Genomic DNA, 26,491 nt, shown 5'->3' on the forward strand with positions numbered 1-26,491 from the left:
AGAATGCAGTCCGCGTCGGTCGACCCTCGGAAAACTGCTGAAGATTAGTTTGAAGATCCTTCACGTCCACACGTGCACACAGCCACGATGAACGTCCACCAGCGAGCTGCAGGCAGTGTGCCAAGAGACCGGGAGTGTGGTGATATTGAATAGCGATCGGCAAAAGGAAAAAAACGGCGCTCTAGATTAGGGAGGAGCAGTTCGGGCAACGTGGATCGAGATCGGGACATGGCCGCGGTTTGTAACCTTGAGAAGGACGTGGGACTGGAAGTGGGAGGCGGGGAACTAGGTATGTGGCACCCGGAAGACTGGTGAGGTCATCGCGAAGCTGCTTGTGGTAGCGCTTGGGGTTGCGTTCAGATGTGTCAGAGACACGTACGTACACTCCTTGGCATCCGCTTGAGAATGACCATGGCTGGGCGTAGTGAGAATTAAGGGGGCATCGTCGAGATCATCGCGATTTTGTATAGAACGGAGGTATATAGCGGAGGGTTGTCTGATCGAGAGTGTATATGGCGTAATTTACTGGTCGGTGCGCGGAAACTGTAAAGCGTACGCGATGGGAGTGATGTTCGGGTGGTTACGGAAAGGTTCACTTGTATGGAAGGTAACAGGATAGCAGACGTGATGGCCGGACGGTTGGTGCCTAGGCATCATTAGAACAGCAACATGACTGCGCAGATGACTGTTTCCCCGCGTCGTCCTTGACGTGCCAGTAAATAATATGCCTAATGGGCTTTTCGAGCTCTGCACGTCCATGCAGCTGCTGCCATTTGCCGAAAGCGAAACCGAAAGCGCTCGTCCCGCCAGAGGACGCGTGCTCTGTTTCACCGATCAACGTGCGTGCGAGTTATGTAGCAATGGTCGTGCTGAATTGTGGCAACTCATCAGCGTTCAGCGAAGGTTAGCACGTTCGACGCTGCTGTGCCGACCTCCGAAATGTCGGAGCTTCGCAACAACCCGGAACTCTGCTACTGTCAGTTCTGCGGCGGATTGTCGGGCCTGCGCCGATGCGCTCGCTGTCGCCATGTCTTCTACTGCAGCAAGGAGCACCAGCGGATGCATTGGGCCGCGCACAAGCACGTATGCAAGCAGGCGAACGTTCCTGTGCTTTCGCAGGTAGGCTACACGCGCTGTGTCGCAAGCCGTTCGTGACTGCAGTGGCTTGCCGAGTTCCTTGCGGCCACTGTCGCGTTGGTTGTGGGTGCGATCGCTGGTGTTTTGCTCCGACATCGGGCGCCGAGGTCAGTGCACCGCGGGGTGGTGTAACGTTCGCTGACCGTTGTTTACGCGGGCTTTCGGAATGTCCTCACGGCGTGGAGCCTCCGCTGGTTTCCTGTTCATATGTCACCACCTTGAATGCTGCGCAGAAGGCTCAGCAGAGAGTTGGCTTCGTTACGTCTTTGCTTCGTTTTTGCTCCGACGCGTGAATCACTGGCGCACCGATCAAAAGAGACGTCATCGAGTTTCGATTCGCATTAGTTACCCGCATCGCTTTGAGTTGCGAGTCGGTGGCTGTTCTTTGTTCGCGAAGCAACCTGTTCGCAACAGCGGCAGCGTTGAAATTCAAACCCCTATAGATGTCATTTGTGTTAGTTTCTTCCGAAAATAGTTGTCGAGTCATTTTAGACGCGTTTATGAGATTATTGGCGCGGCAGTGCGGTACTCGATTTGAATATAGTGCCTTATTTTGCTGTTTTCAGAAATGAGGTCGATTACAGTCAGTCGCGGGGAAAAAACGGTAAGGAGGTCACGTTTTCTTTACAGCTAGTCTTGCGTGGCGCACGAAAAAAATCTGGGTGTGAGTGGTAAACTTTAAGATATCACACAAAACGCATCCGATCAGTTCGCAGTAGTCTTTAAGGTTATTTTCCATGCTAATCCCGCACACGGTGAGCATGAAGAGCAGTGGCCCTCCCAATCGGCATGGAAAACAGGGGAGCATTATTTGACCCATAGAGCTAGTATTTGTCTTCTGTTATTCCCTGCTACCCAGAAAACATGAATAGGCGCTACCATGTGAACTTCACAACCAGGTAGTTACTTAAGGAACCGAACTACTATCATCGTCATTCAGAGTGATCATTTTATTACTGAGAACAGTAAAACATGTTTTACCTATGGGGCCAGGACATATAATAAGAATGCACCAGTTTGTATGGATTTTGTTGAAACAGTATTTGTTCCCTTTTGAAATAATTTCATTGTCTCATTTCATTGCTTAGTGCCATATATTTATCACATGAACACTGTGAAGCATGATTGAGCTAGTTAAAAATGAACTCAGCTGAGTCAGTGCAGATCCTTCATTGCTGTGCAGCCATTTTCAAATCAGCATCAAGTCAAATCCTGCTTGAAACCAAGACAGTTCCCAAAGGCAATCAATATTTTTTATTCCTATCGAGAAGCTGGCAGTGCTAATTTGGTGCTCATGAAACATTTGAATGCTGACTGGCTGAACTGTTATTTTACGCATAATTTGAAAATAAATTTTAGTATGGACCGTTTTCGCGGTGAGGAGGAAAATAGCCTTGAACTGGGCGCACGCAGCGCCGCTCCTCCTCTCTGGTATGTGCCGGCGGCAAGGACACCAGAGCATGCTACGCAAAGTACGTATATGCTATGCACTTTTGCGCAACGAAAGAGTTAAAAAGCGTTTTGTGTCTAGATATTGCCTCGAATTGAGTCTTAAGGTCATCCTGCTACCACTGTATTGCTGTCTGATGTAGCAACAACTATGTAGCAACACGTTGCACCCTATCTACGCGAAATGCCTCAGAACGATAGTAATTGCTACAAAAAGCCCGGGACGTCCAGCTGGTTGCTCATTGGGAACAAGGGAGCCGTAGCGCTCCTGAAACGTCATTTTTAAAATTTTTTTTGTTGACCTTGGTCAGTGACCAGTGAACCTCATCAAGCCATGATTCCTGACCAGACGGTATGCCGTCGAACCCTCGACTACATCACTTTACGCCATCAATATGGACAACCGGCCGTCACCGGAATACGCCGTTTTGTAAGCACCTCAGCAAGACTTGCTGCTTACTCCACGCACCTGCGTTTCAACCTCGATTGTAAGTCTAACCACGTTATTCCAAGATCCTTGCGTCTAAAGAAACCGGTAAAGACACGTTTTGGTCTGCATGTGGTTGCAAAAGCTGAACGTCATCTCCTTCAAGCAAGGATTGAAGAATGCAAGCTGACAAAGAAGCGCTTAGAAACTGAACTGTTCTTTGCAAAGCGACAATTGGAATTTATCGCTCCGGATGTCCTTGCCAGTGTTCAGTTGGTTGCGAACCAAGAAATGTACAGAAGAGAGGAGAGACATCTGAAATCGCAGGACCAAAAGCTGCAGACTTTACTTGCTGAAAAGGGGATAGCGACCAGGGCCGCACCAATCTTCGAAACACGGAACCTGTCGTCCTACAAATTGAATCCATCCGAAGCCAAGGTGCTCAGCCTAGGTTTGAATTTCAACCAAGGGAAGGCACCGGACCCACGAAAGGTTGCATGTGCCGTAGAAGGGGCCGTACGACTTCTGGAACGAGACGTTCAGGACGAAGGCGATAGGTGTGTTGTCACGCATGAAGAAGACGTCATCAAACCGCCCTCTTGGTCAAGATGAACGCTCAGCAATCCGAAGCCTCCAGGCTAACAAGGATATAGCCGTCCTACCGGCAAATAAAGGGAATGTCACTGTTATCCTTGACCGGTCTTCTTACAAGGAAAAAATGGAGGCCATGCTTCAGGACGAGACCACTTACTGCCGGATCCCGAAAGACCCTACTCCCAAAGTGCAGACGTCTCTTCAAAAAATGCTAGCAGAGATCTTCAAGGGCACCCCTCCGTCTATGAAACGGCTTTATTATCAGTTGCTATGTACAAATGGCTCAGCGCCCGCCATATACGGACTACCAAAGGTGCATAAACCAGGGATTCCCCTGCGCCCAATAGTGGATTTTAGAAAGTCTCCTTTATACTCGTTGTCACAGTACCTTCATGGCGTTCTCTCACCGCTGGTAGGCAAGACGGGCACAGACATCAAGAATTCATCCGACTTCATCAACAAGGTCACAGAGGTCGCCCTAGAAGACACAGATGAGATCGTTTCTTTCGACGTCTGCTCGCTTTTTACAAGCGTGCCTGTTGATCTCGCAGTTGAGACATGTAAGCAACGTCTCGAGAATGACACCTCGTGGCAGGATCGGACACCGTTTGAAGCAGCGGAACTTTGCCAACTCTTGCAGTTCTGTCTCGCCAACACATATTTTACGTACAGCGGCAACTTCTACCAACAGACCTTTGGCACAGCAATGGGGGCAGCCATCTCGGTCACAGCGGCTAACATCGCTATGGAAGCCATCGAGAGCAAAGCTTTGGCCACCTTCCAAACGCGACCAAAAGTATTTTTTAGGTATGTGGACGACTGCTTCTGCGTCATAGACCGGAAGCACACCCGCACTTTCTTCGATCACCTTAATGCCATTGAGCCCTCAATCAACTTCACTGTTGAGGAAGAGACTGACGGCTGCCTTCCGTTCCTCGACACCGTGGTAATCCGTACTCCAACAGGTCTTAGTTTTCGCGTCTACCGGAAACCGACGCATTCCGGAAGGTACCTAAATTTTAATTCAGCACACCCTGTCAGTCATAAGCGGTCAGCGGTGGCATCTCTAATCAACCGTGCCAGGGAAGTATGCAGTGAAGACGCCGCCCTAAACCACGAAATGAAGACCGTGGAAAAAGATTTGAAAAGAAACGGCTACCCGCTTTCCTTCATTCGGAACACCCAAAGAGTGGCTGTATCAAGTAAACCTGCTGCCCGGGAAGACGAAAGTGCTAACGCACCGAAACGAGCCGCTATCCCGTATGTACCGGGGATCAGCGAGGCGCTGGCGCGGATGTTCCGCAAGCACGGCGTCTATGTTGCACATGTCCCAACAAGCAAGATAAGAAATGAACTTGTAAACGGGAAAGACCAGCTCCCTCGTGCCAGTTTTCCCGGCGTGGTTTACAAGATTGCCTGCGCCGACTGTTCATCATCAGTTTACATAGGGGAAACGAAAGACTTCAAGAGACGCCTGAAAGAACATCAGTACGATGTACGAAAAGGAAAAGTGACAACGAACGCAATCGCGGAGCATGTGCAAGAGACTGGTCACGAAATTAACTGGGATGAAGCAGATATAGTGACAACGGAAAAGAATGTATCAGCCCGCCGAAATCTCGAGTCATTAATCATCCAGACTACGCCCAACACAATAAATAAGAATGACTGCACGTTGCACCCTATCTACGCGAAATGCCTCAGAACGATAGTAACCACTACAAAAAGCCCGGGACGTCCAGCTGGTTGCTCGTTGTGAACAAGGGAGCCGTAGCGCTCCCGAAACGTCATTTTTTTTTTTGTTGACATTGGTCAGTGACCAGTGAACCTCATCAAGCAACTATCGGAAGTGTGAAAAACGACCTCCAGAACAGTGCGAAGAGCATCGACAGCTGCTTATGTGTGTGGGCGCAGACTGTTTCATTTGCACCGCTTTGCAGATGAGGTGCGTTTTTGGATTACAAGCATCAACCAAATGAGTTTCATCCTGTCAGTCACGTCTCATACGTGCCCTCGACACTTTGTTGGTGAGAGCGGATGTTCAAGAACGCAATTCCACAGAAGGTACAATTGGCAGCAGAAGCTTACACGAAGAGGGTGGGCGGAAAAAAATTACTTCGGGGCAGTCACATTAGCCGATCGCTTAGAACTTATGAAGGTATGAGAACATGCATGCTCCACCCCTGTTAATAATACAAGGCGACTTGGTCGCAAGGCAGTGGTAGAACATTTTTTTTTCTGAGAACACCCACCCCATTAATTTCTGCTGCCGATAATACGTGCGCATACAGATATGTGGGAAAAAAAAGGGTTATGCATGAAGGTAACTTTCACACAGATCAAAATTTGCAGAAAAAAGGAAGGAGATGCCCTGACCTCGTTTTGTTTTTCATATGTGAAGGCATCGGGCTCTTAATGAAGTTCTGCATGAAATATTTCGGTGCACTTTTTCGTCACTCTAAAATTGTGCCACAGTGCTCAGATTATGAAAGCACGGGGCTAGAGCTCACTGCCCCATATTGTGAGTCGCTGATACATTTTAAAGAGCACAGTTGTATCCCCTGCCTAGAGCCTAGGTCTAGATTTCCGTTATTCGGCGTGACAGTTGATTTGTGACCGCAAAATATTCCATTGTAAGAGTGACGGCAAGGGCGAAAAATCCGCTTCTCGGATATCCACGTCAGCCTTCACGAAACAAACTTATTGCCGTTAGCTTTTCGGACATAAACTGACTGTATACACACTAGACGTACTTGGTGAATAAAATGCGGCTAACATCACACTTAAAGCAGTCAAGAAGTGACTAGCTTCGCCAGCTTCCGACGATATTCCTAGCTGGTTACCTTAATCTATCTCTCAAACTCAGTCAAATATCACAAAAAGTTGCTTGAGAGTTGCTCTGCATCACTCTCTCGACTGCCTTCGCAACCAGCACTACACCTAAGCAGTTTTTCACCACGCAAGTTACACCAAACTCGTCAGATTTCTTTTTACCTCTGCCAGTCATCACGACCGTGGATGCACCTGCAGCGCCATAATCCGCTGGTGTTGCTCCCATTTGTTGACGGAATGATCTCACTGCTGCTTGAAAAGCTTTTTCTATCAGTACGCAATTTTAGAATGTGAAAAAAAATGAATGCGTAAGCTCCAAACTGCCGATTTTAGCCATCTGCATCCTGTTTGGTGGCATGTGATCGCACATACCAGCATGGCGGTTGTTTCCAGATTAGGCTGTAAAGGGTGCCAGCTAACCAAGATGGCGGCACGCATGATAAAATAGTCTTTATTTCATTTTTAAAGTTTTGTTTACTTCATTACATACTGATTTGTTTTCCACAAAATGCGCAACTGTGGGTACATGAAGCATCAGCTGCCATGTTGTAGGCCAGAGTGTTGAGTGGAACCATGTGGTAGCATTGCATGCCTAGCGTGGATCGGACTCGATTCAAAATAGAAAGCTTGTCTGTGTTCTTTGTCCTTGGAAATAATTTGACCCCTTGCCATGACAGTTCTATTCTAAGTGAGGTGGTCATTGCAGACCCTGCCTTTGCCGGGGTCTCCACCACCGTTGCTTCCGGCGCCTGAACCAGTGCCCATGGTGGCTACGTCTATGGTGCCCACGCCTATGGTGCCCACGCCCCCCATGACACCTGCCTCGGTCGTGGGGTCACCTTCCCCGGCGCCCTCCGACCCCAACCTAGCTGCTGACATACCCCACTACGACCCAAATGACCCTGTCAACCAGGCCTGGTGGAATGACACGCTCTCCTCCCTGGGTCTCAGCACCGAAGGTGGCGCCCCACCTGGCGCCAGCGGTGACGCCCCAAACGGTACGGGTGCTATTATATCTTGGGTTTATTGTATATATAACTGAGGTTACAAACTGTGGGAGCCCAATGGAATGCGTCATCTCTGGTAAAGTCCCTCTATGGTTGTTGACAGTTTTTGATGTAGTGCTGTTGCCTTTTTTTTCCACATCCACTTATGGCTTTTCCGGTCCCACTTTCTGCCTACCACTGGTAGTCATCCATTTTGTATCTGCTTGTACCCTTGCCTCAGCTCTCCTCGTTATCGCTCTGTCACCTTGGCTCAGTGTGCTTCAGTGTTCAAGCAGATCTTGTATCATCGTGCTGCTATGCTGTTTCTTGGCCTGTAGCAGTCTAACCGACCTGCGCTTGGTAGGCAATGGGTGTAAACCACAGCTGTGTAATGCTGCTGCAGACAGACTCTACCCGAGAATACAAAATGGCAGCACTTTCGTTCACGAGCGGAAGCTGGACAGTTATGGGAGGAGGAAGTGCTGTGGGGGAGGGGGAGGCTGGCGTTACTAAACCTGGTTGACAGAAAACGCTATGAAGGGGCTTTAGTCTTTGCCCGTTAGCTGTGAGGGAACTCTCGGAAGGCAGAGTGAAATTATGTGGTGAGATGCTGGCTTCCTGGGACAGTTTTGTGCGTTGCGGCAGATGCCGGAGTCTTTCGATGCAGCGTACGCACCACTGCTTGTATAAACACACACATACATAAATTGTGAAACTACTGGAGCCAGCGATGCTTCAGGCATGTAAACACACACACACATAACCTGCAAGAAGCACCGATGCTGGTGCCACTCTCGGCGTAGGAGTGTGAATGTCATGAATGCGAGAAGGTATGACAGATGCCTGCGCAGCATTAGTAACGGGAAGGTATTACATTGCAGGCATTAGAAAAGCACAGCAGTCTGTTCTTCAATGCCAAGGTAGGCAACAAGCAGGCTGGAGACCAGTCAGTCGGTGGCTCAGGCTCTAGGAATAGCAGGAGGGAGTTATTAGTAGAGTTTGCAGAGAGAAATAGTTTATGGACCATGAATACCTGCTTCCACAAATGAGATAACACCATGCTGAGACTAAAAATGACAGACTTCACACTATGCCCGCACCTTGGCATCGTGCATGATGTGGAGGCCCTCGACCACAGGATGGCAAATCAAATCAAATTGATTTCTGCCTTGAAAAGGTACAGACAGCGGAGCCGCAGAAAAGCTGTAAGGTACAGCTTAAAAAGCCGCAGCCCCCTTTCGCTGGCAGCGTCTTGACAGCAACGCTTATAAAACAAAGGCAATTGGTCAACGTATTAACAGGTATACAACAATGAAAATACAAAATAAAGTGAAACAGCATTATACAATATTGAATCGACATTCACACTGGATAAAAACAGATTGAGAGCAAAGAAAAGGAATAAATATATTCTTACATATCAATGTACATAGCACGCAAAGACATTTTTGATGAACTAAAAAGGTCAAAATTATTATACGCGTATGTATTTAACAGGGAAGGAAGAGTGAATTTCAGGCGTTCTCTACCTGAATTTATTCGAGGGGTCGGCGCTACCCAAGTCTCCGCATACTTTGTCGTGTAGCTGGCTTCTCGGGCATGTAATTCAGCAAGGTTACGTGTGTAGTTTACATTCCTACGTGTTTCGAGTTTAAACCTGATACTCAGGCAATATTTATACAAGTTGTGAATTTTTAGCACACCACATTGTAGAAAGAGATCCGCGCTTGGCGAGTCCCAGGGGACATTGTAAATAAGACGAAGGAACTTTTTCTGTAGAATATAGATACGGTGAAGACAGCTATCCGTGGCTGTACCCCACACTAAGTGGCAGTAGATTAAATAGGAAAATAGGAGTAGAATAGGGAATTATAGAGGAGTAGCTTTACTTGTCTTGGAATAACATATCTCAGCCAACTTATGACCCCAGTTATTTGAGCCAGCTTCGTTGCTATACGGTCCACGTGGTGATCCCAAGTCATGCTGGAAGAAAAAAACTACTGCTAGACATTTATATCATTCAACCTAATCTATACATCGCGACCTTAGTTTAATCTGGATGGAGGAAGGAAGTACTTTATTTTTAGGACGAGCAATAACAGCTTGTGTTTTCTTATCATTTATGCGCATTAGCCTATACTTGAAGAGGGAATGGAATAAACTAGTGAAGCGGAAGCCCATTAACAAGTTAGCGGTAAGAAGGAAGATAGAGGAATTCAAGATATCGCTGTAGAACAGATATTCTACTTTAACCAAGGACAGTGGCCTTAAAGGTGCACTAAAGAGCATTCTGGAAAACTTCGTTTTCGTTTTTATCTTGTTTTTTTTGGGTTTCAATGAATAAGTAGTTTCATTCGCAGACAACATAGCTGCAAATTCAGCCCACAGAAATAAAAACGCCCGAGGTCTCGTTGCTTTCTCGAGACTGCTGCTGCAGGGTGATGCACCCCAGTGCCTACTCTAGCGGAAGCGCACAATTTGCTTCTTTCCTTGTGGTGCATCGGTGATCACGGTTCCTCTTTCTCAAAGGTCCCGTGTCTGCCCCACTCCCCAGTTTTGCAATCTTGCAACATCCTTGGATCTACACTTTTTCATGTGATCTGTGGGATGCCATCACATTTTGTTGCAAGTGTTGTTCGGTTCGCGAGCAAACCACATATTTTCAAAGATCACTCTGGGTATTGCTACGTATTATTCCCCCGATGCCAAAGCTGCAAGCTCCCACACGACTAGATGAAAGGCACTTCTCATGTTGGTTGTTTTCGAACTGAGTGCAGAGAGTAGGAGGAGTCAACCAATCCCTTAGGAGCAATGCAGAGGGGTAAAGCAGCTGGTGAGGATCAGGTAACAGCAGATCTGCTCAAGGACGAAGGGGAGATTGTGCTAGAAAAACTAAAGCATGCCATAAGCTTGGAAGAACGCTAAGATCATCTTATTCCATAAGAAAGGAGATGTCAAGGACCTTAAAAAGTACAGACCGATCAACTTACTTTTTGTTGCCTACAAGGTACTTACTAAGGTAATTGCTAATTGAGTCAGGGCAACCTTAGACCTTAGTGCGCTTGTCCTGTGTCCTCCGTTCCAGTTGTCGTTTTGTTAGTGTGTAGCGCATTATTCAAACCAAATGTACAGCCAACTAGCCCACATTGCTGCCTTGCTTAGACCTTAATCAACCAAATGCTCATGCAGGCTTTTGTAAAGGCTGCTTAACAATGGACCATATTCACAATATCCCTCAGTTAATAGAGAAATGCGCAGAATATAACTGACCCCTATATATAGCCTTCATTGATTACGAGAAAGCATTCGACTCAGTGGAAACCTCGGCAGTCATGCAGGCATTGCGGAACCAGGGTGTAGGAGAGCCTTATGTGAAAATACTGGAAGATGTCTGTAATGGCTGCGTAGCCACTATAGTCCTTCATAAAGTCGGCAATAAAATTTCAATAAAACAGGGCGTCAGACAAGGAGACACGACATCGCCAATGCTATTCACCGCCTGTTTACAGGAGGTATTCCTAGGCCTGAAGTGGGAACAATTAGGGATAGGTGTTAATGGAGAGTACCTTAATAATCTGCGATTCGCTGATGACATTGCCTTGCTGAGTCACTCAGGAGGTGAATTGCAAAGCATGATCGATGATTTAGACAGGCAGAGCAAAATGGTGGGTCTAAAAATTAACATGCAGAAAGCAAAAGTAATGTTCAACAGTCTAGCAAGGGAACAGCAGTTCACATTTGGTGCTAGGTGCTGGAAGTGGTAAGGGAATACTGACTGTTGTGTAAATCAGAGAAAATCGTCAAAAAATTCTCTCGGCCTAACCGCTCGCTTGTTAGGGCTCGCAATTTGCATAAAGGTGCCATTTGGCGGCAGGTGGCAAGTCAGTTGTCTTTCTTTTTATGTTTGTTGTTAGGGAAAAAAGATGACATGTGTTGCGCTTCTGCGCGCTCCGTGACAGAAGGGACAAGGACACAGGCTCACAGGCATGGTAGGAACAACTCCCCTTCACGCCCATTTCAAGTTGCTGTGGTTGCCAGCAAAAATGGAAGACTTTCACCTTCATGCTCAGGAGCTCACTGAAATTTTGTTGTTTACTTTGTAATAAAGGTCATGCACTCTTCCACACGCTGGTCAGTAAGGGCATCAGCACTGGCAGCATCAAATGTATCACCTGACGCATTCCTTTCATTTGGAGGAGCAACGCAACAACAAGCTTTAGTTCTCAAGATACGCTAATCCGCTAGTGAAATTTGTTATACACCTCAAGGATCATAGAGTCGACATGGCTACGCTTCACTCTTATTCGTTGATAAAAATTCAGGGGCACTTAAGCGCCGCCTTAAGGGTATGACTGTGATAGCATCAATGGGTTTCTTCAGAGGCTTGGTTCCTCTTTGCAGACACAGACGCTGTTCCTTGTTTTAATTTTTATTATTTTTATTTTTATTTCTTAGGAGGCCTCCCTTATGATGGAAGCCGACAGTCACTTAAAGTAAGGAGCATAAGGGATTTTTTTGTAATTTGAGGCATCATCACTTGGGAGATTAATGGGGATATTATTTTAAAGATAACTGATTAGAAAGCAGAAGGCAAAACAACCACATGTCGCCAGTGGGATCGGAACCCATGACCTTTGAATTTTGCGTGTGGTGCTCTACGAACTGAGCTACGGCGACGGCTGTCCAGTCTTCTCCTTCCGGGAGTACTTATGTGTAGTGTAACCGAACCTTGAGAGTGTTCGCCAGCGCCACCTTCGTCCATGGTGGTGGACGTGGTACGTCCACCGTGAGTACCACGTAGCAATGTGATCGAATGGCAATGGCGGAAGCTGTGCGAGAACCCTCTTATGAAGGGTAGAAGAGTCAGGGGAATCCATGTAGGATGATGGGGTTGCGTGTTTGAAGCCGGGTCGCCAAATCTGTCGGAGTTAAGGCGAGGAAGAACGAGCTCCGACAGCATTGAGGTTCGAACTGCTTTATTTGCGCTGCTCGCGCTGCGGTGGCCTAGCCGAACCTCCTCTTTCCTGTCCGGCGCCGCGTTCCGTGGCCTGCAAGCCGGGCGTAGTGCGAGGGTTGCTACGCTACCTATGGCATCAAGCCTGCTAGAATCGAGGCCCTCGTTAGCTATTGCCCAGACAAGGAAGGGAAAAGAGGTTCTCGTTATGACGTGCTGACGGAAGCCAACAGAAGAAAACGTTTTCTTCTGCTTTCTAACAGAAGAAAACGTTTTCTTCTGCTTTCTAATCAGTTATCTTTAAAAATAATTACCCTATTAATCTCCAATTGGTGAACACCGCAAATTAGAAAAAGAAAAACATCCCCTATGCTCCTTGGTTTCGGTGACTGTTAGCTTCTAAAAGGGGGGGGGGGGGGGGGGTCATTTTGTGAGTGGGTTCATTATGCAAGTAAATGCAGTATATTCTCGCTTCAGCTTGCAAGTAATGTCAACGTCGTTGAGTTTTCTGGTGCCTTCTCCTGCTCTGCTGTAGCTAAGCTTGATGCCTTGAAGCCACCACCGTCCAAGTGGATCAAGAGTATGTGTGCCCACGTGATGAAAGACCTCAACCTGTACGGCATCTGCGTCATTGATGACTTCCTGGGCGCTGAGCGTGGCTCCATGGTGCTTGAGGAGGTGAGCATGTGTGCTAGGCACTTAGCCAGAAATTTTTTTCGGGAACAGCCTAAGGGAATTTACTGTACCCCAGAATGGGGAGGGGGGGAGGGGTGCATGGTTAACGAGAGATTTCTAGGGGGACTGATGAGGTAGGGGTTGAGCTTGATTTTGGGGGAGGGGTGGAGTGGCCAGGCCCTGTCAGGCCCCTTTGGATTCGTGCGTAACGTGTACACTGCAAGCGTTGGACTTGTGGCACTGGGCATGTTCCCGGTGTGTGCGTGTGCGTGCGTACGTGCACGTGCGTGTGCGCCTTAGCTGAAATCTAACGTTTCGCTTGTTGCTGGGAGGTGCAGCTGCTTGATTGGCATGCAGTCGCTTGAAGGAAGGAACTACCTTGAAGAAGTCTTCCTTGCGTTGCTTGTAATGGGTCATGTTCATACCACGGGGTTTCCAAAGTGCTTCAGTGAGAGCTGATTGGCTGCAATGCTAGATACCTGCTCTGTGCCAAGGTGAGCATGGAGTGCATGACTACTCCTTCTCCTCAATTTCAAATGGGGAGCCAGTACACTCGTTTACCTCCCCCTCCCTACCTTTTCATCATACACTTACCTGTTGTTAAACAGGTGTAGAAAGCTGGCCAAATGTTTGGTGACGTAAGTTCTGTTTCCTGCCTTATGCAGTTCCTTCTGGTTATTAAACATCAGCAAAGGACACTGAAATTGCATTAGTACTCCCCTGCTGGAGCTGCCTCTAATCTCTTGCTTTATGTGAAAAGCATTCAGACAAAAAAAAAGGGCACTGAAGGCATCTGCATTCTGCGTTTCCTGCCTAAAAATGTTACAGTATCAGCACCGGCTGTCATTTGTGCTGCACAGGAAAGCTGTCATTAATAAACACAAAAATCGCACAGTGGCATCTTGCTGCAAAGGGCCGAGACTATGGTAAAAATGCGTACTTAGTTAGGCAGTGCGACTTTCTTAATGACACATGGGCACCGTACTTGCCGCATGCAACAATTTTGCATTCTACAGTATTATCATATGGTGTGCATATTCATCAGACACCACTGAAATTCGTCTAGCTTTGAGTGAACATTCCTGTGTGAACCTTATTTTGTTACCATGGGGTGTGGGTTGCAGTGAGAAACTGCAGTACTTTATCTATGATGAAAATGTTCGGCATCGAGCATGGCCCCATCACGTTAGGGAACAGACCGTGGCCTACTTTGCAGGTTCACATGGATGGGCCTTTCGATAGCACCTTTGCCAAATTCAGTTGTTTGGTAAAATCATGCATCTTGTCTGTAGTTTCATTAAACAAATACATGTGCAGTACAGATTGGAGGTGAAAGAAATTTACGTTGGATATACAAACAAGCTGTACAGCAACTTGGCACTTCCTCGTTTGCTAGTTCACTAGTGCGTTATTTCCTCCTGTAACTAACCTATTGAAGCGAAAGCTTTACTGGCCGCGAACTTGCGATTTCGCCATGGCGGTGCTTTGAGGAGGCACATGACGCCACAATACGCGCCTTGCCGCGAAACCGCACCGGTCTGGCCGGGCCGGTGGCGGCTGGCGCACTCAGCGCATAATAGAGACATGCTCCAAGTCTCCGCCAGTGCGGTCAGAGAGCGCCGAAGCCGCCAAACGCATCAGCGGTCAAGCACAGTTGGAGTATAGAGGGTCTCACTTTGGCCGACGTAACGTCGCCATGCAGCGTGCGCGTTGCGCTGGAGTATAAACGCGCCTTATCAGTTAGCGGTTAAGCCTGCGCTTAACCGCTAACCAACGTATTCGGTGGCGGCATATATGGGGGCCACTGGAACCCCCCCCACACGCTCACTGAATAATAAAAAGAAAACCTGTGCCGAGGCTTGGAATCGAACTAGGGCCTTTTGGCATTTGAGGCGGAGACGCTACCACTTCGCCACGACGGCTCAAGTTACAACCAGCAATAAAGGCGCATCTAGTAAATGCACTCTTCTGGTGCAGAAGTCACCGCGCTTTCGCTACGTATATCCTGGCCTAGCAGAGCTAGGCTATCAGCATTTTTTTTTGTTTTTCTGTACCATTCCCCTTAGTAATGCCCTGTGGGCCATTAGGGTACTGGAAATAAATAAATGAAGAAATAAATAAATATTTCTTTTTTAAAGATGCAAGCATTGCTTGAACGGGGTGAAGTGCCTAGGATGATGCAGGTGCCGCATTTGTGTTATACTCTGTACCTCTTCATCCCCTGCACCAGCCAATATGCAGGGGATGAGGAGGTTGCAGGAAGTTTGTTGTGAAATACCTACCAGGCCATGTTTTGCACTTGCATATGCATGGTGGTGAGTGCTGAGAAAGGGGATTTTGTTTTTGGCAAAGAGTGGTATGCCAGGCTCTTAACAGAGTTGGCCTGAAATGTGCTTTCGGGGTGGTGGGCATTGCGCTCAGCTGTGCACGGGGTACGAATGCAGGTGCGGAACCTGTACAGCAGCGGGCTGTTCCATGAAGGCCAGCTGGTGAGCCAACGGGGGGGCAGTGGCATGGGGCGCATCATCCGTGGGGACCACATCATCTGGGTGGATGGCACGGAGGCCGGCTGCCCTGCCGTGGGCTTCCTGGTGCGCGCTCTGGACTCCATCATCAGCCGCTGCAGCCGCTCAGCGCGTGGGGGACTGCTGCGCAAGTACCAGATAAATCAGCGCACCAAGGTATGGTGGGGTGCCAGAACTGTTCTTTTATTAAAGAGTTTAGTTAAGTGAACGCATTGCTCACTTTGTTGTGCGCGCTGTAAACGACGGAAACGTGACACTTCTTGTTTGCCGTGCCCTAGCGTTTTCCAAGAGCATGTGTACACAGTGGTGCCATCTGGTGACTAGAAGTCGAAGCATATCAGCACTGGGTTAAAGAAACTTTTATCCGTAAATATAGACGACAAGGGTTGGTGTTTCAGGAAAAACTACGCAAATGATGAAAATGTAAAAGCTTACAAAAAGCTGGAGTACTGCTTTGCCAGGTGTCGTTGCTACAAGGAAAATGTACAGTGCATATATTTAGGCCTAAGAGCTTGAATATTGCCAAATTATCTGAGAAACAGGCGTTAGTTATTGCATAGGTGAGAGTGCGTGAAATAAAAGTGAACACCACCATTTAGAGTGAGCAGCCCCGTCAAAAAATGCAGCGGCAACATACATTTGTTTCTAAGCGGGCAAGTAGCATGCCGCCATCTTGTCAATGTGTCCTGTAACATTCCTGTAGGATGCGCATGCTATGGTTTGTAGCATGTGTACGTATTCTGTGAGATGTGGCAAGATATGCGCATGCGCATTTGTTACCCGCAGGGTCGTTTCTTGTGTAAGCTCACTGCATACTCCCTACCAAGAGTGTCTATTATACCAGTTGTGGAAGTCCCAATGGGGAGGCCCATAAATGTGGAGTATTTAAATCCCGTAGTCTGATTTGCCCTGGCCTAGGTTGTTGACCAACTGTTGCATCACTTGCAGCATTCATATAAACTGCTTGGTGCTCAAAGTGGGAACGCCATAGAAAACCAAAGCTGCAGGTTGCCACCGATATCTGACAGACAGTCTTACAGGCTGACCTCTTCGAAGTGGCCAAACGATGGCCAGGTTTTTAAGCAGTGTTTTGCAACCAGAACAATTGGAGAACTCTGGTTTGGGGTGGCCTGATGGACATGACACTTTTCCTTAGTCCATCCTATGTCCGTGCATCTTGTGTGTAGTCAGGCTAAAATGAAGCGTTAAAGATGGTGGGGCACAGGACACTCTCAACACAACACATTGCCTGGCCATGGGCACGAAGGTTCTTCGCATAAGTTTAGTGTTCCCTGGTGTTCACGAGGCGATTCAGCACTTAGCTCATAGGTGTTGCTATCTCAGCTTGTTCGTCCGTTTATGGTTGGTAATGCTGGCATATTTTGTGCCTTCTGACTGTTTCATGGCTGAAGTGCCTCGGACAGAACATTCTCCACAGCTTGCCAGATAGAATAACTGGTGCAGTGGTGTATGAGTTGTCAAAACTAAGCTGATGCTCTACCCTAGCTGTGGCCATCAGTGCAAAAGCACGAGCAAAGAAAAATATGCCATTAGCACCAATTGGTTTCCAGTGTTGATCTCTGATTGTCCAAGCACCAAAGTAACAAATGAAGTGTGGTAGCAGCAGCCTGTTTGTTGCCAAAGCCCTGATTGGTTCAGCAGCAGCTAAAGGGCAGCTCTACAAGCCTGGGAATATTTTGAGCTGATTGCATTATATTCATCACGGAATGTCTAAAATAATACCTGTGAATGGTGACTGCATTCATGATATGTTTAGCAAATACTAGCGTTACTTTTTTATTTAGACAAGTGGGGAGCAGTCGTCATCACGGGGGAAATGTTTTAAGAAGTCACAAATGCATTTTTGCCCATAGAAGTCATCTACTTGAGGTCTGAAAAGCTTTCAACTTTAAAACTTTCTTGTACAGTACAGAATACCAGAAAGCTGCATAGCTTGGCAGATATGGTCAGTAGGGAGAAGAGATCATACAGTAAAGTTCTGTCGTTATATGTGAATGTTGAAAAACCCCTAGAGTTTACTGTACACAAGCTGCACGATTCTTCACAAGGTTTTGTTTGCTGTGATGAAACCCTTGTGTTGTGCTCTCCATACCATGTAGTACCGACTAATTGGCCCAGTTCAACAACAGTAGAGATGACATACTTCTGGCATGGCTGCTCAGTATCTCATTGGGGAGGCCTGCTCAACCGCAGAATGGTAGTGGGCGACACTGAAGTTTGCAGTGGCGGCCACCAGGGGTTCCACTCATCGGTGAAGCTCTTGGGAGGCGAGCACGGCAGGCGGTGTGGAAGCTCTTGCTGTTCTTGTGATTCCCTTTCTGTTTGTTTAGTGTTTCCTTTCAAATTTTGCTGTGAACATGTACATGTGTCGAAAGCAAGTATGTTTGAAAGGTTTTCACACCAAAGTACTGCAAACGACTTGCATTTCACAAGCACTCAATTTTGCGAAGCGAGCATGGCAGTCTTTAAGCTTCCTAGTGCTGTCAGGCTGACGCATGACTCATTATGTACAGTGAAACCTCATTCAAAGTTCAAAGTTTATTTTTGCAACCAGAAGTTGCACGAGGAGTTTGAAGGATCCCGACTTTCTCTTTACAGAGTAGCATTGATGGTAACAAAGGCACGCTGGTTGAGGGAAATAAACTTAAGTGACTATGTTGGACTTTAAAAACATAATGAATGCACCTGCAACATGTTATGCATACTGTACGAAAGGAACATCCAAGAGTACCACGGGGCAGGAGGGAATCAAACAGTGAAAAAGACGCAAGTTGACAAAGTGGCAATAGCAGCAAGAAACTAGAATGTGAATATTTGGTGGAGTTCTTTGAATCCATTTCGTGTAGAACAAGACTGTCACGGCAGTACAGTTCGTTCAATAGCTTGGGTAACATATATTGCATCATTTGTTGGCCAGAATTGGTGCATCGCTTCTTGACTTACGAAGGCGCTGCTGTGCGGACATCATACACTTTTTTGTTTTGTTCTAACCCAGTGAGTCTAATCAGGGTGTCATCTTTTTTCATTATTGCAAGTTTATATTTATGTCACAGCCTATAGTTATACATTGTTTTTACTGGTATAATATTTTGTGTCTGGAAAAGACTTGCTATGTGGGAAAAATATTATGAGACTTTACATGCAATGCATATGACCCGTTACTGTAAAGCAGGAAGTTTATTAATATTTTCAGTTGTTGTTGTTGCCCATACAAAACATACGCACTTAATTATAGATGAGAACAAAGAGTTATTAAAGCAATGGCGACGCATGATGCCAACTGTTCTAGAAAGCTTATTATTTAAGAAAATGATATGGTCGTTCCCCGACTTATCGTCAGTACTGTATTTTATAAGTACACAAATTCTACTCTGGTATTGCCTTGTTTAGCAGGGGGAAACTCAAAGTGTTTATGATGGGGGTGAAACATCACAGCTTTAGTTTTATTAACTCAGTAGAACCCCGCTCTAGTAAACTCGGATATAGTAAAAACTCGGATAGAGTAAAGTGAAGCTGTGGTCCCATTTCACCTTCTATAGAAGACTACGTTTTTTTGTTGTTTTTATTTGGTTATAGTAAAGATTTTTTTTGAAGAAACGGTTATAGTGAAGAGCGTCTGGCCGTGGCGATGTACCTCCCATGGAATGTCACGGCACATGCGAAGTCAAGGATCGCGAGGAATATAGATACCGAATACGATAAAACGGCGCTTGGAGGCGGCTTCATCACCAAGCTTGGAAGCTGTGAGGAAAAGCCAACTTTTTGAGGTCGTGAAGCAAAGCACGTGGCACGAACGGAAAATGTAAAGCTGGCTATGAGCATACAAAGAAGGCGGCGTGGGTCGCTGAGAAAGGAAAGCCAGTAAAAGTGCAGTGAGGATTAGAAAAGGGAAGAAAATGGCGTGCGTTCGTAGCAGTGAAGCGGCGGCAGTGGGTAGGCGGTTCTGCGCGCTTGACCGTTTCGTGTATAGTTTTTAACTACTGCTTCTGAAGTGACGCTGTGGCTACGGCAGACAACGGCGTGGTCGTGCAAAAATTTGATCTTAATATGGCATTATATTCTTTGCCGTGTTATATTTGTGCAAATACAGTATACTTCCACAAGACTCAAACCAAGTCGAAAACATGATTACATGTACCGTAAAAACTGGACGACTATAGGTCGGACCGGAATATAGGTCGACCCCCAACTAACCATTTCTAAAAATAAAAAAAAAATTTTCAATGGAAAAAGTACCGAAAGACATCCTTAGCTTGAAACAAATGCGACTCGACAGGTTGCACAATGGTGACAGTATTTATTTTCATTTAAATGCTGCTCGTATGTACACCTGGCCAATTTTTTAAGAGTATCGTGCTCCCATCGACCCGCAGGTTTGTTTCTGGCACACAGAAGTATGGCGCCGTAGAGCAAAGCCCTTCCTCTTCATGAATCATCTCACCTAAGATGGCGAGCCCTTGAATTGCACCCTTGTGAGGCTAGAGGCACGCGTGATCTCTACCACTTTCATGCAGATGCATTTGGCACTCACAGGCAGTGATCTTGCATGCAGCACAACCTTTCCTTCCAATTGTGGATACGCCGCGGTCCGCCTACAAAATTATGTTTTCTTCTGGTTGCTGCAAGTTGTAATACGCAGCTTCTGCCTCTGCCAGTACTGAATGCTCTTTTCGGATACTCCAAATTTGCGGTGTGCCACCAGGTTGCCGCGAGCTTCCACGTACTCAGTCGAGTTTTTCTTGAAGGCAACGGTGAATTGCCGTCGGCTTCCGCTCATTTTGAAAAAAAATGTGAAAAAGCAGCCTTTAACCAAAATAGCTTTGCAATTACAAAAATGCACAATGGCGGCACTGCTGCTGATGGTGATAGTGATGTAGGGACGCTGTTGAGTTGAGCTACCCATTGTTGCAAGACTTCCATAATTTTTCCGCCAATGACTGGTATATTAGACGAGGTTCGACTTTTCACCATGGTTTTTTGAAAAAAAGTTCGACCTATATTCCAGTTTTTACGGTAATAACTGAAAAATAATTATTCATAACGGGACAATAGGAGCAGGATGTAAAGTATTTTTTAGTATATTTTTTATAAACCTACACTTCGTGCTTAGTAAGCAGCCAGAGAGCATAGTCACAGCCACCATTCCATCACCAACAGCCGATATGTAAAGACCTTGATGTAGTAAAGATTTTTGCTGGTTCGAACTAATCTGCTATAGAGGGGTTCTACTGTCTTAATTTGCAAATAGTTGTTTATAGCCCAAGAGTTAATTTCATTGAAATTTTTATTCGCTTGATTTGTAAGATCAGTGGCTGAAATACCTGGGAAAAACGCACTGGTGTCATCTGCGTAAATTAGGAACTTCGCAGGGCACTGCAAGGATGAAATGCAAGAAACAAGAAATGCGAACACAGCACTGTGTCTCCTGTTTGTTAGCATATATTGTTGCGCATAAGTCCCCCCCCCCCCCCCCCCCCACACACACACACACACACACACACACTTTTTTTGTATACATCACGCTGGCGGAGATGTGCCAACCCTTCAGCGTGCAAAAGAAATTCTAGAGGCCCGTGCACTATGCGATGTCTGCACGTTAAAGAACCCCAGGTGGTCGAAATTTCCGGAGTCCTTCACTACGGTGTCACTCATAGCCCGAGTTCCTTTGGGGCGTTGAACTCCCATAAAGCAAACCAAACCTATAGCGTGTAAAAATTGACGAGAAGAACGAAAGACGCAAAGGCACTGAAATTAAAATTTTGACTACAGATAACTCAGCTTCTCCTAAGCGCATCAAAAAAATTCTTGCTGGAGGATATTTGTAAAGCGGCGTCCTTTAACATCCCAGCCATACCGAAACCTTATTAGAGCCCCTTCAGGGAGCCTTTAAGGTATGAATCAACTGATTTTTCGCCATTGTGGGCTTCAAATTAAAGGGGTCGACGTATTAAAAGTCGTCTTATGTGCTGCAATCTATGGTATATCTCACTCCTATACTGTGCCTTTTTTTATTTTGCCAAAGCACAGCTGCCCCCTTTACTTGCTGAAACCAGCCAACCAAAGCCATGTTTTGGTAAGAAGTGAACACGTGACCGTGCTGCTTTTTGGGAGAATTGTTGTTCTCACCTGGTGGCTTGCACAGCATTGTTTCAGGGGCAGCCATTTTTTACTGAGATATTTTAGTGCGAAAGCACTACTTCACTAGGTCTAACCGGCTCACCGACTTTGTCTGAAATTAGGCCCATGCCGGGTGGCGTCGGCCAAACCTAGCACAGCAACAGCCCATGCAGAAATAAAATAAATGTTGCCGTTGCTGGGTTTCGAACCCTTGGTAGTGCCGCAAACAGACCAGCTTCCCTAGCCACTGCATGGGAGCACTAATGCTATCGCCACAGCCGATCATGTTTTGTGTTAAACTGCAACACACTCTTGCGCTGTGAATTGCTTATCGTCATCTTCATCAACTAATGCTACTGTCGTACTAATATTGTCACCAGGCATGCCGACGACCCAGCAAAGCAAAACCATGAGCCAACCTGGCTAAACACATGCTTTCGCACGTCTACTCAGTGTAACTACGTTAAAACCCTACCACTTCTTTTGTTTTGGCTCATTTTCATGCAAACATAGCTAAGTTTAGTCAACAGCAGTGCATATTCGGTCTAGTTGGTGCATATTCGAGACCAGAGTGAAAAAGGAGCTCGTTGTTGCATTGCTTCTTCTTGTGTCCCGTGTCAGCGGACTGTTTGCTCAGCAGGCTCTCAAGTGTAGGGAATTGGGGTCAGCCACTGTGGGAAACATGTATTGCAGACTATGCAGACTATGCAGAAGCACCTCATTAGACACGTTCCGCATGCCACAAGCGCGGCATGCATGCTTGATCCTGCGACCTGAGGTATGGAGCCTTGTCTTTTTGATGGCTGAACAATGGTTCTTTTTAAGTAATGTTGTATTTTAAATGTGTGAATCCTTGAGAAATGCCAACACTGAATGCTTCATTCGGGAGACCGATCCTGACTGATGTGGGTTTGTGAGGGATACGGAAGTTTGCTTGACAGCAGAGCAATGCTTGCACGAGCGCCTCCAGTCAGTCTATAGTCAACGCCTCCCTTGGTTATAAACCAGCAGAAAAGGACTTGGGGCTGAGTGGCTGAGTGGTTGCCATGCCTACATAAAGCACTCAAACCGTAGACAAAAGGTTGCAATCAGCTTCATTACTGAAAGTGCAGTTGTGCATACATTATTCACAGTTGCATTTTCAGCAGTGTATGCACTTTTGGTATCAGCTGAATATCGCAGAAAGCGCTGTTGTCTTGATGTATGGCCCGAAAGAAATGTAAGAAACTCTGTCGTTCAGGTTTTTTCCATGGTGCTTTTTATAATGCAGCTGAGAAAGCTGTACAACTTTGCTTCGTAGCCGGGTGGCCATACTTGGGTGGATACTAATGATTAATTACTCTATTCTTTTCAGTCTACTCATGTTGGGGACTGGTCGTTTAGAATGTAATGAAAAGTGCTAGTCCAGTGTATTCCAGTACTTTTCAGAACGTTGTAATTGACTAATTTGAAAGTCTATTGCATGTGTGGTTCCTCAAGGGGGGACAAAATGAATACCCTACTTAATTCTGCAGGCTAGCTTTTCGGGGTGTTTTGTGTCAGACTGTGCTCTACTGTCTGTGATTTCTGTTCACTTTTGCAGGCAATGATAGCGTGCTACCCGGGCTGTGGAACACACTATGTTAAGCACGTGGACAATCCAAACGAAGATGGCCGCGTTATCACCAGCATTTACTACCTCAACAAGGACTGGGACGTCAAGGTGCGGCATTTTTGTCACATATTGGAGACGCTGTTCATTTGCAGACAATGAGGGATGCAGTTCTGTGATCAGCAGCACATGTAATGCGCATAATATTTTTTTCTCAAGTCGCACCAGCTGTCTTTAACCAACCATGCTGTACTGTGTACGATTATGTTATACTCTGCAGTCCACTTATAACAATATTGAGAAAACCTTAAAATCCAATCATTATAGTTCCTCATCATTATATCTGGATCGGCAAAAAAAAAAAGCTAAAAGAACATACCCATGCATTCCCCCTGTGCAAGTAGCCACCACCACCGGCGCTCCTGTCAAGGGTGCGCTGCGAAGGCTGTGCACTGTGTACAGCACGAAACAAAGGGAAGCGCTAAGAAAAACTAACGCTTAGAAATAAGAAGTTAATTCTCAACGACAAAAGTGGTGGCTGGGCTCGGAGATATTGCCTTGCGCTTTGTCGCCGCCATTTTTACCCTGTTCATGAATGCAATTACGGGCGGAAATGGTGGAAACTGAATTTGTGTGAGAAACTGTTTTGCAGCGGCGGGAAACCAAGCCTTTCCTTCCTCCCTGGGGGGATTGCAATGGTGATATAGCACTTGGTTCTCAAAGCTGTAGCCAACACCCTGTCGCGGATTTCGCCATACCAGTTTGTTTGCGAACTTTTCACGCTATTCGCTTCACAATATTTAATTTTTATTAAACTTTCAGAAAAATTTTTGGTGGTAAACACCGCTTTTGCTTGACCAGAATCTAATCATATCTGTTATATCACCTATAATTTTATCCATTATATATGGTTTATTTTTACATAGGAGCAGTAGGAGAATTGATAAATGTATGGAATTTTATGGCTTTAGTTGATATATCGTTATATCTGGTACCATTATAAGTGGATTACACTTTAATCTCAGTCATTGTCAGCGTGTTTGACATGCAATCATAGGACACTGCCAAATGCTTCGAATCTGCTCTCAGATACTCTGTGGGCATCTGTATAAAGGTTTTAAGTAGTTACAAGCAAATGCACGATAGCAGTACTTTTTATGGTGGCTGTACAACTGGATTGTACCGTGAAGAAATGGATGAAAGGGTCAGAGATTTTTTTTTTTTTTCCCAAAATTTAAATGTTCAGACTTGCTCACATTGAGCATAGTGGCATTGTCAAATATTTTTTACTTATTTGCTGGCAGTCTTGAGCGAGGTGTCTAGCATCCTTGGACAGTGCATAAGGACCAGGACGAGCAAGGACAGACACTAGGCATGTGTGAATAGTGAGTGCTCAGTTTAAAGCAGATACAAAGCAAATAGTCATTGTGTTTGAATAGTTTCAGAGGGAAGCAAATATTTTCGAATTGAAGTGAATAGTTTGTGACTGGAAATGTAGTAGCAAAAAAATGGGGGCAGCTCATTAGAGCTGAATAGCGTACACCTAAAAATGGGGTTTACAGAATTCATTAAGGCAACTGAAATAAAAAACTAAACAAAAAAATGCTCTCAAACTTCTGTTTGGCAATGCTCAATCAGCAGGAAGTCAAAGTGCACTAAGCATCATTGTCGCAAGTCCTTACCATACGACTTGTTATATGTTGCTGGCCAACAGTTGCTGACAGATTTTTCAGACATGATTCATACTCCGGACTTGCATGGTACGGAGTCACGCATCCCACAGAAATCATTGTGCAGCGTGGCTGAAATTTCGGATGCGTCTCATCTGATGCCACAATTTCTCTGACCTCGTTTGCTCAGCATGCGGTCATGTGACTGCATTGCACATGCATGCTTGCGTGCTCGTACCACTTCTGGAGGAAGCTATGGCCTGAGTTGTCCTTTATGTGAAAGTCAAAAAATGTCACCGAAAGCACCACGCACATGCATGAACTGGAGCACGGCAACTGGCAACACGGCACGGTGTACCAATCAGAGAACATGATACCTCGGATTTTTGGGGTGGGTTGTTGTGAAGTCCAACCTCTCAACGTTGCGCATTGCGGTGCTCCAAACGGAGGCGTGTTGTCAGCACAGGCCAGCATGAGGCACGAGCAGATGAAAGTGTGCCCTCTTCCCTTGCGTGCATGCGTAACTGCACAAAGGCATGGGTTGTACCTATCCTTGGAGAAAGCAAGTTTAATGAGGTGGGTGCGCAGATAGGGAGTGAGGAAGTGCTGGGAAGGCATACACCTATGCTAAAATCATGAGTGCGAGAAAATTGTTGTGCTCTTTGAAGCAAAGACTGATTGCATCTGCATCAAAATGCTTCCTGGTGCCGGCTTTTTAATGCAGTAGCATTGAGGATCCTGTTGTGCAGAAAATCTGGCGTTGTCAGCATTGTGAGTGAAAAATCCCTGGAGAGGCAACCTAGGTCACGTAAACTTGTGGCGTCATCACAACCTGCCCACCGGATTGCGAGCAAACTGACCACCGTGGCAGGTGGCCGTTAAATTAATGATTGGTTCCAAGAGGTTGCTCGGGAAGAGAAACTTGGGTCGCACAAGACCCACCGGTGGCAGCGCTTGCCATCGCAGGGCGGTGGCGCATCGCTTAAGCGCTGCGTCACTGCGCCGGGAGTGGTGTGAAGACTCCCAGGGATTCATGGATGCTAAGTCGAGAATGACCAACTTCACATATATATGGGCGTTCACCCACTAAAGCTATAGCGTCATACCCTTAAGGCGGAGCTCAAGTATCCCCTCCAAATTTTTCATCGCGGTACCAAAAATAAGTGGCGTTTCACCTCTCATCAAATTTCAGCCGTTGAAGGATATGTACAATAAGGTATCGCCAGCCTCAAAGTTGCTTTCTAGCGACACTGCAAATACGAAAGTTAACACCGACAGAGTGCTCGCTTCGGTCACGATGGCAGCTCTGCATTCTTATCTTTTTTATCATCATTGTTTTTCGGGCTTTTCGTTCGGTGGGCGCAGAGCAGTTCCCGCCGTAGTGTGTTTGCTTTTGCATTTGGGTTTTGCCCCATCACATGCACTCCTCAGCGGCGTGCCGAGCCGTGCAGCCATCGAAGGACAAGGCCACCACGCTGTATGAACACCTGCCGACATCCAGAGCAGGATGATA

The 26,491-nt window shown here is 46.3% G+C and overlaps 1 protein-coding gene across 3 annotated transcripts in view; it reads left to right on the forward strand.

Moving 5' to 3' along the window:
- Positions 1–819: 819 nt before the first annotated feature.
- LOC144132376 (egl nine homolog 1-like) overlaps positions 820–26,491 on the forward strand; it is a 42,784-nt gene continuing 17,112 nt past the window's right edge. The window contains exons 1-6 of one of the 3 annotated variants that reach the window (XM_077664732.1): positions 848–1,119; positions 1,704–1,741; positions 7,146–7,437; positions 12,915–13,057; positions 15,499–15,735; positions 23,300–23,419. In XM_077664732.1, the coding sequence (XP_077520858.1) occupies positions 1,011–1,119; positions 1,704–1,741; positions 7,146–7,437; positions 12,915–13,057; positions 15,499–15,735; positions 23,300–23,419 (939 nt within the window). In that variant the 5' untranslated portion in view covers positions 848–1,010. Of the gene's footprint in view, positions 1,120–1,703; positions 1,742–7,145; positions 7,438–12,914; positions 13,058–15,498; positions 15,736–23,299; positions 23,420–26,491 lie in introns of all 3 variants that reach the window. The other 2 variants (XM_077664733.1, XM_077664731.1) reach the window with 2 other exon arrangements.

The sequence above is a fragment of the Amblyomma americanum genome, chromosome 5 (genome assembly GCF_052857255.1).
Source record: "Amblyomma americanum isolate KBUSLIRL-KWMA chromosome 5, ASM5285725v1, whole genome shotgun sequence".
Classification (NCBI taxonomy): domain Eukaryota; kingdom Metazoa; phylum Arthropoda; class Arachnida; order Ixodida; family Ixodidae; genus Amblyomma; species Amblyomma americanum.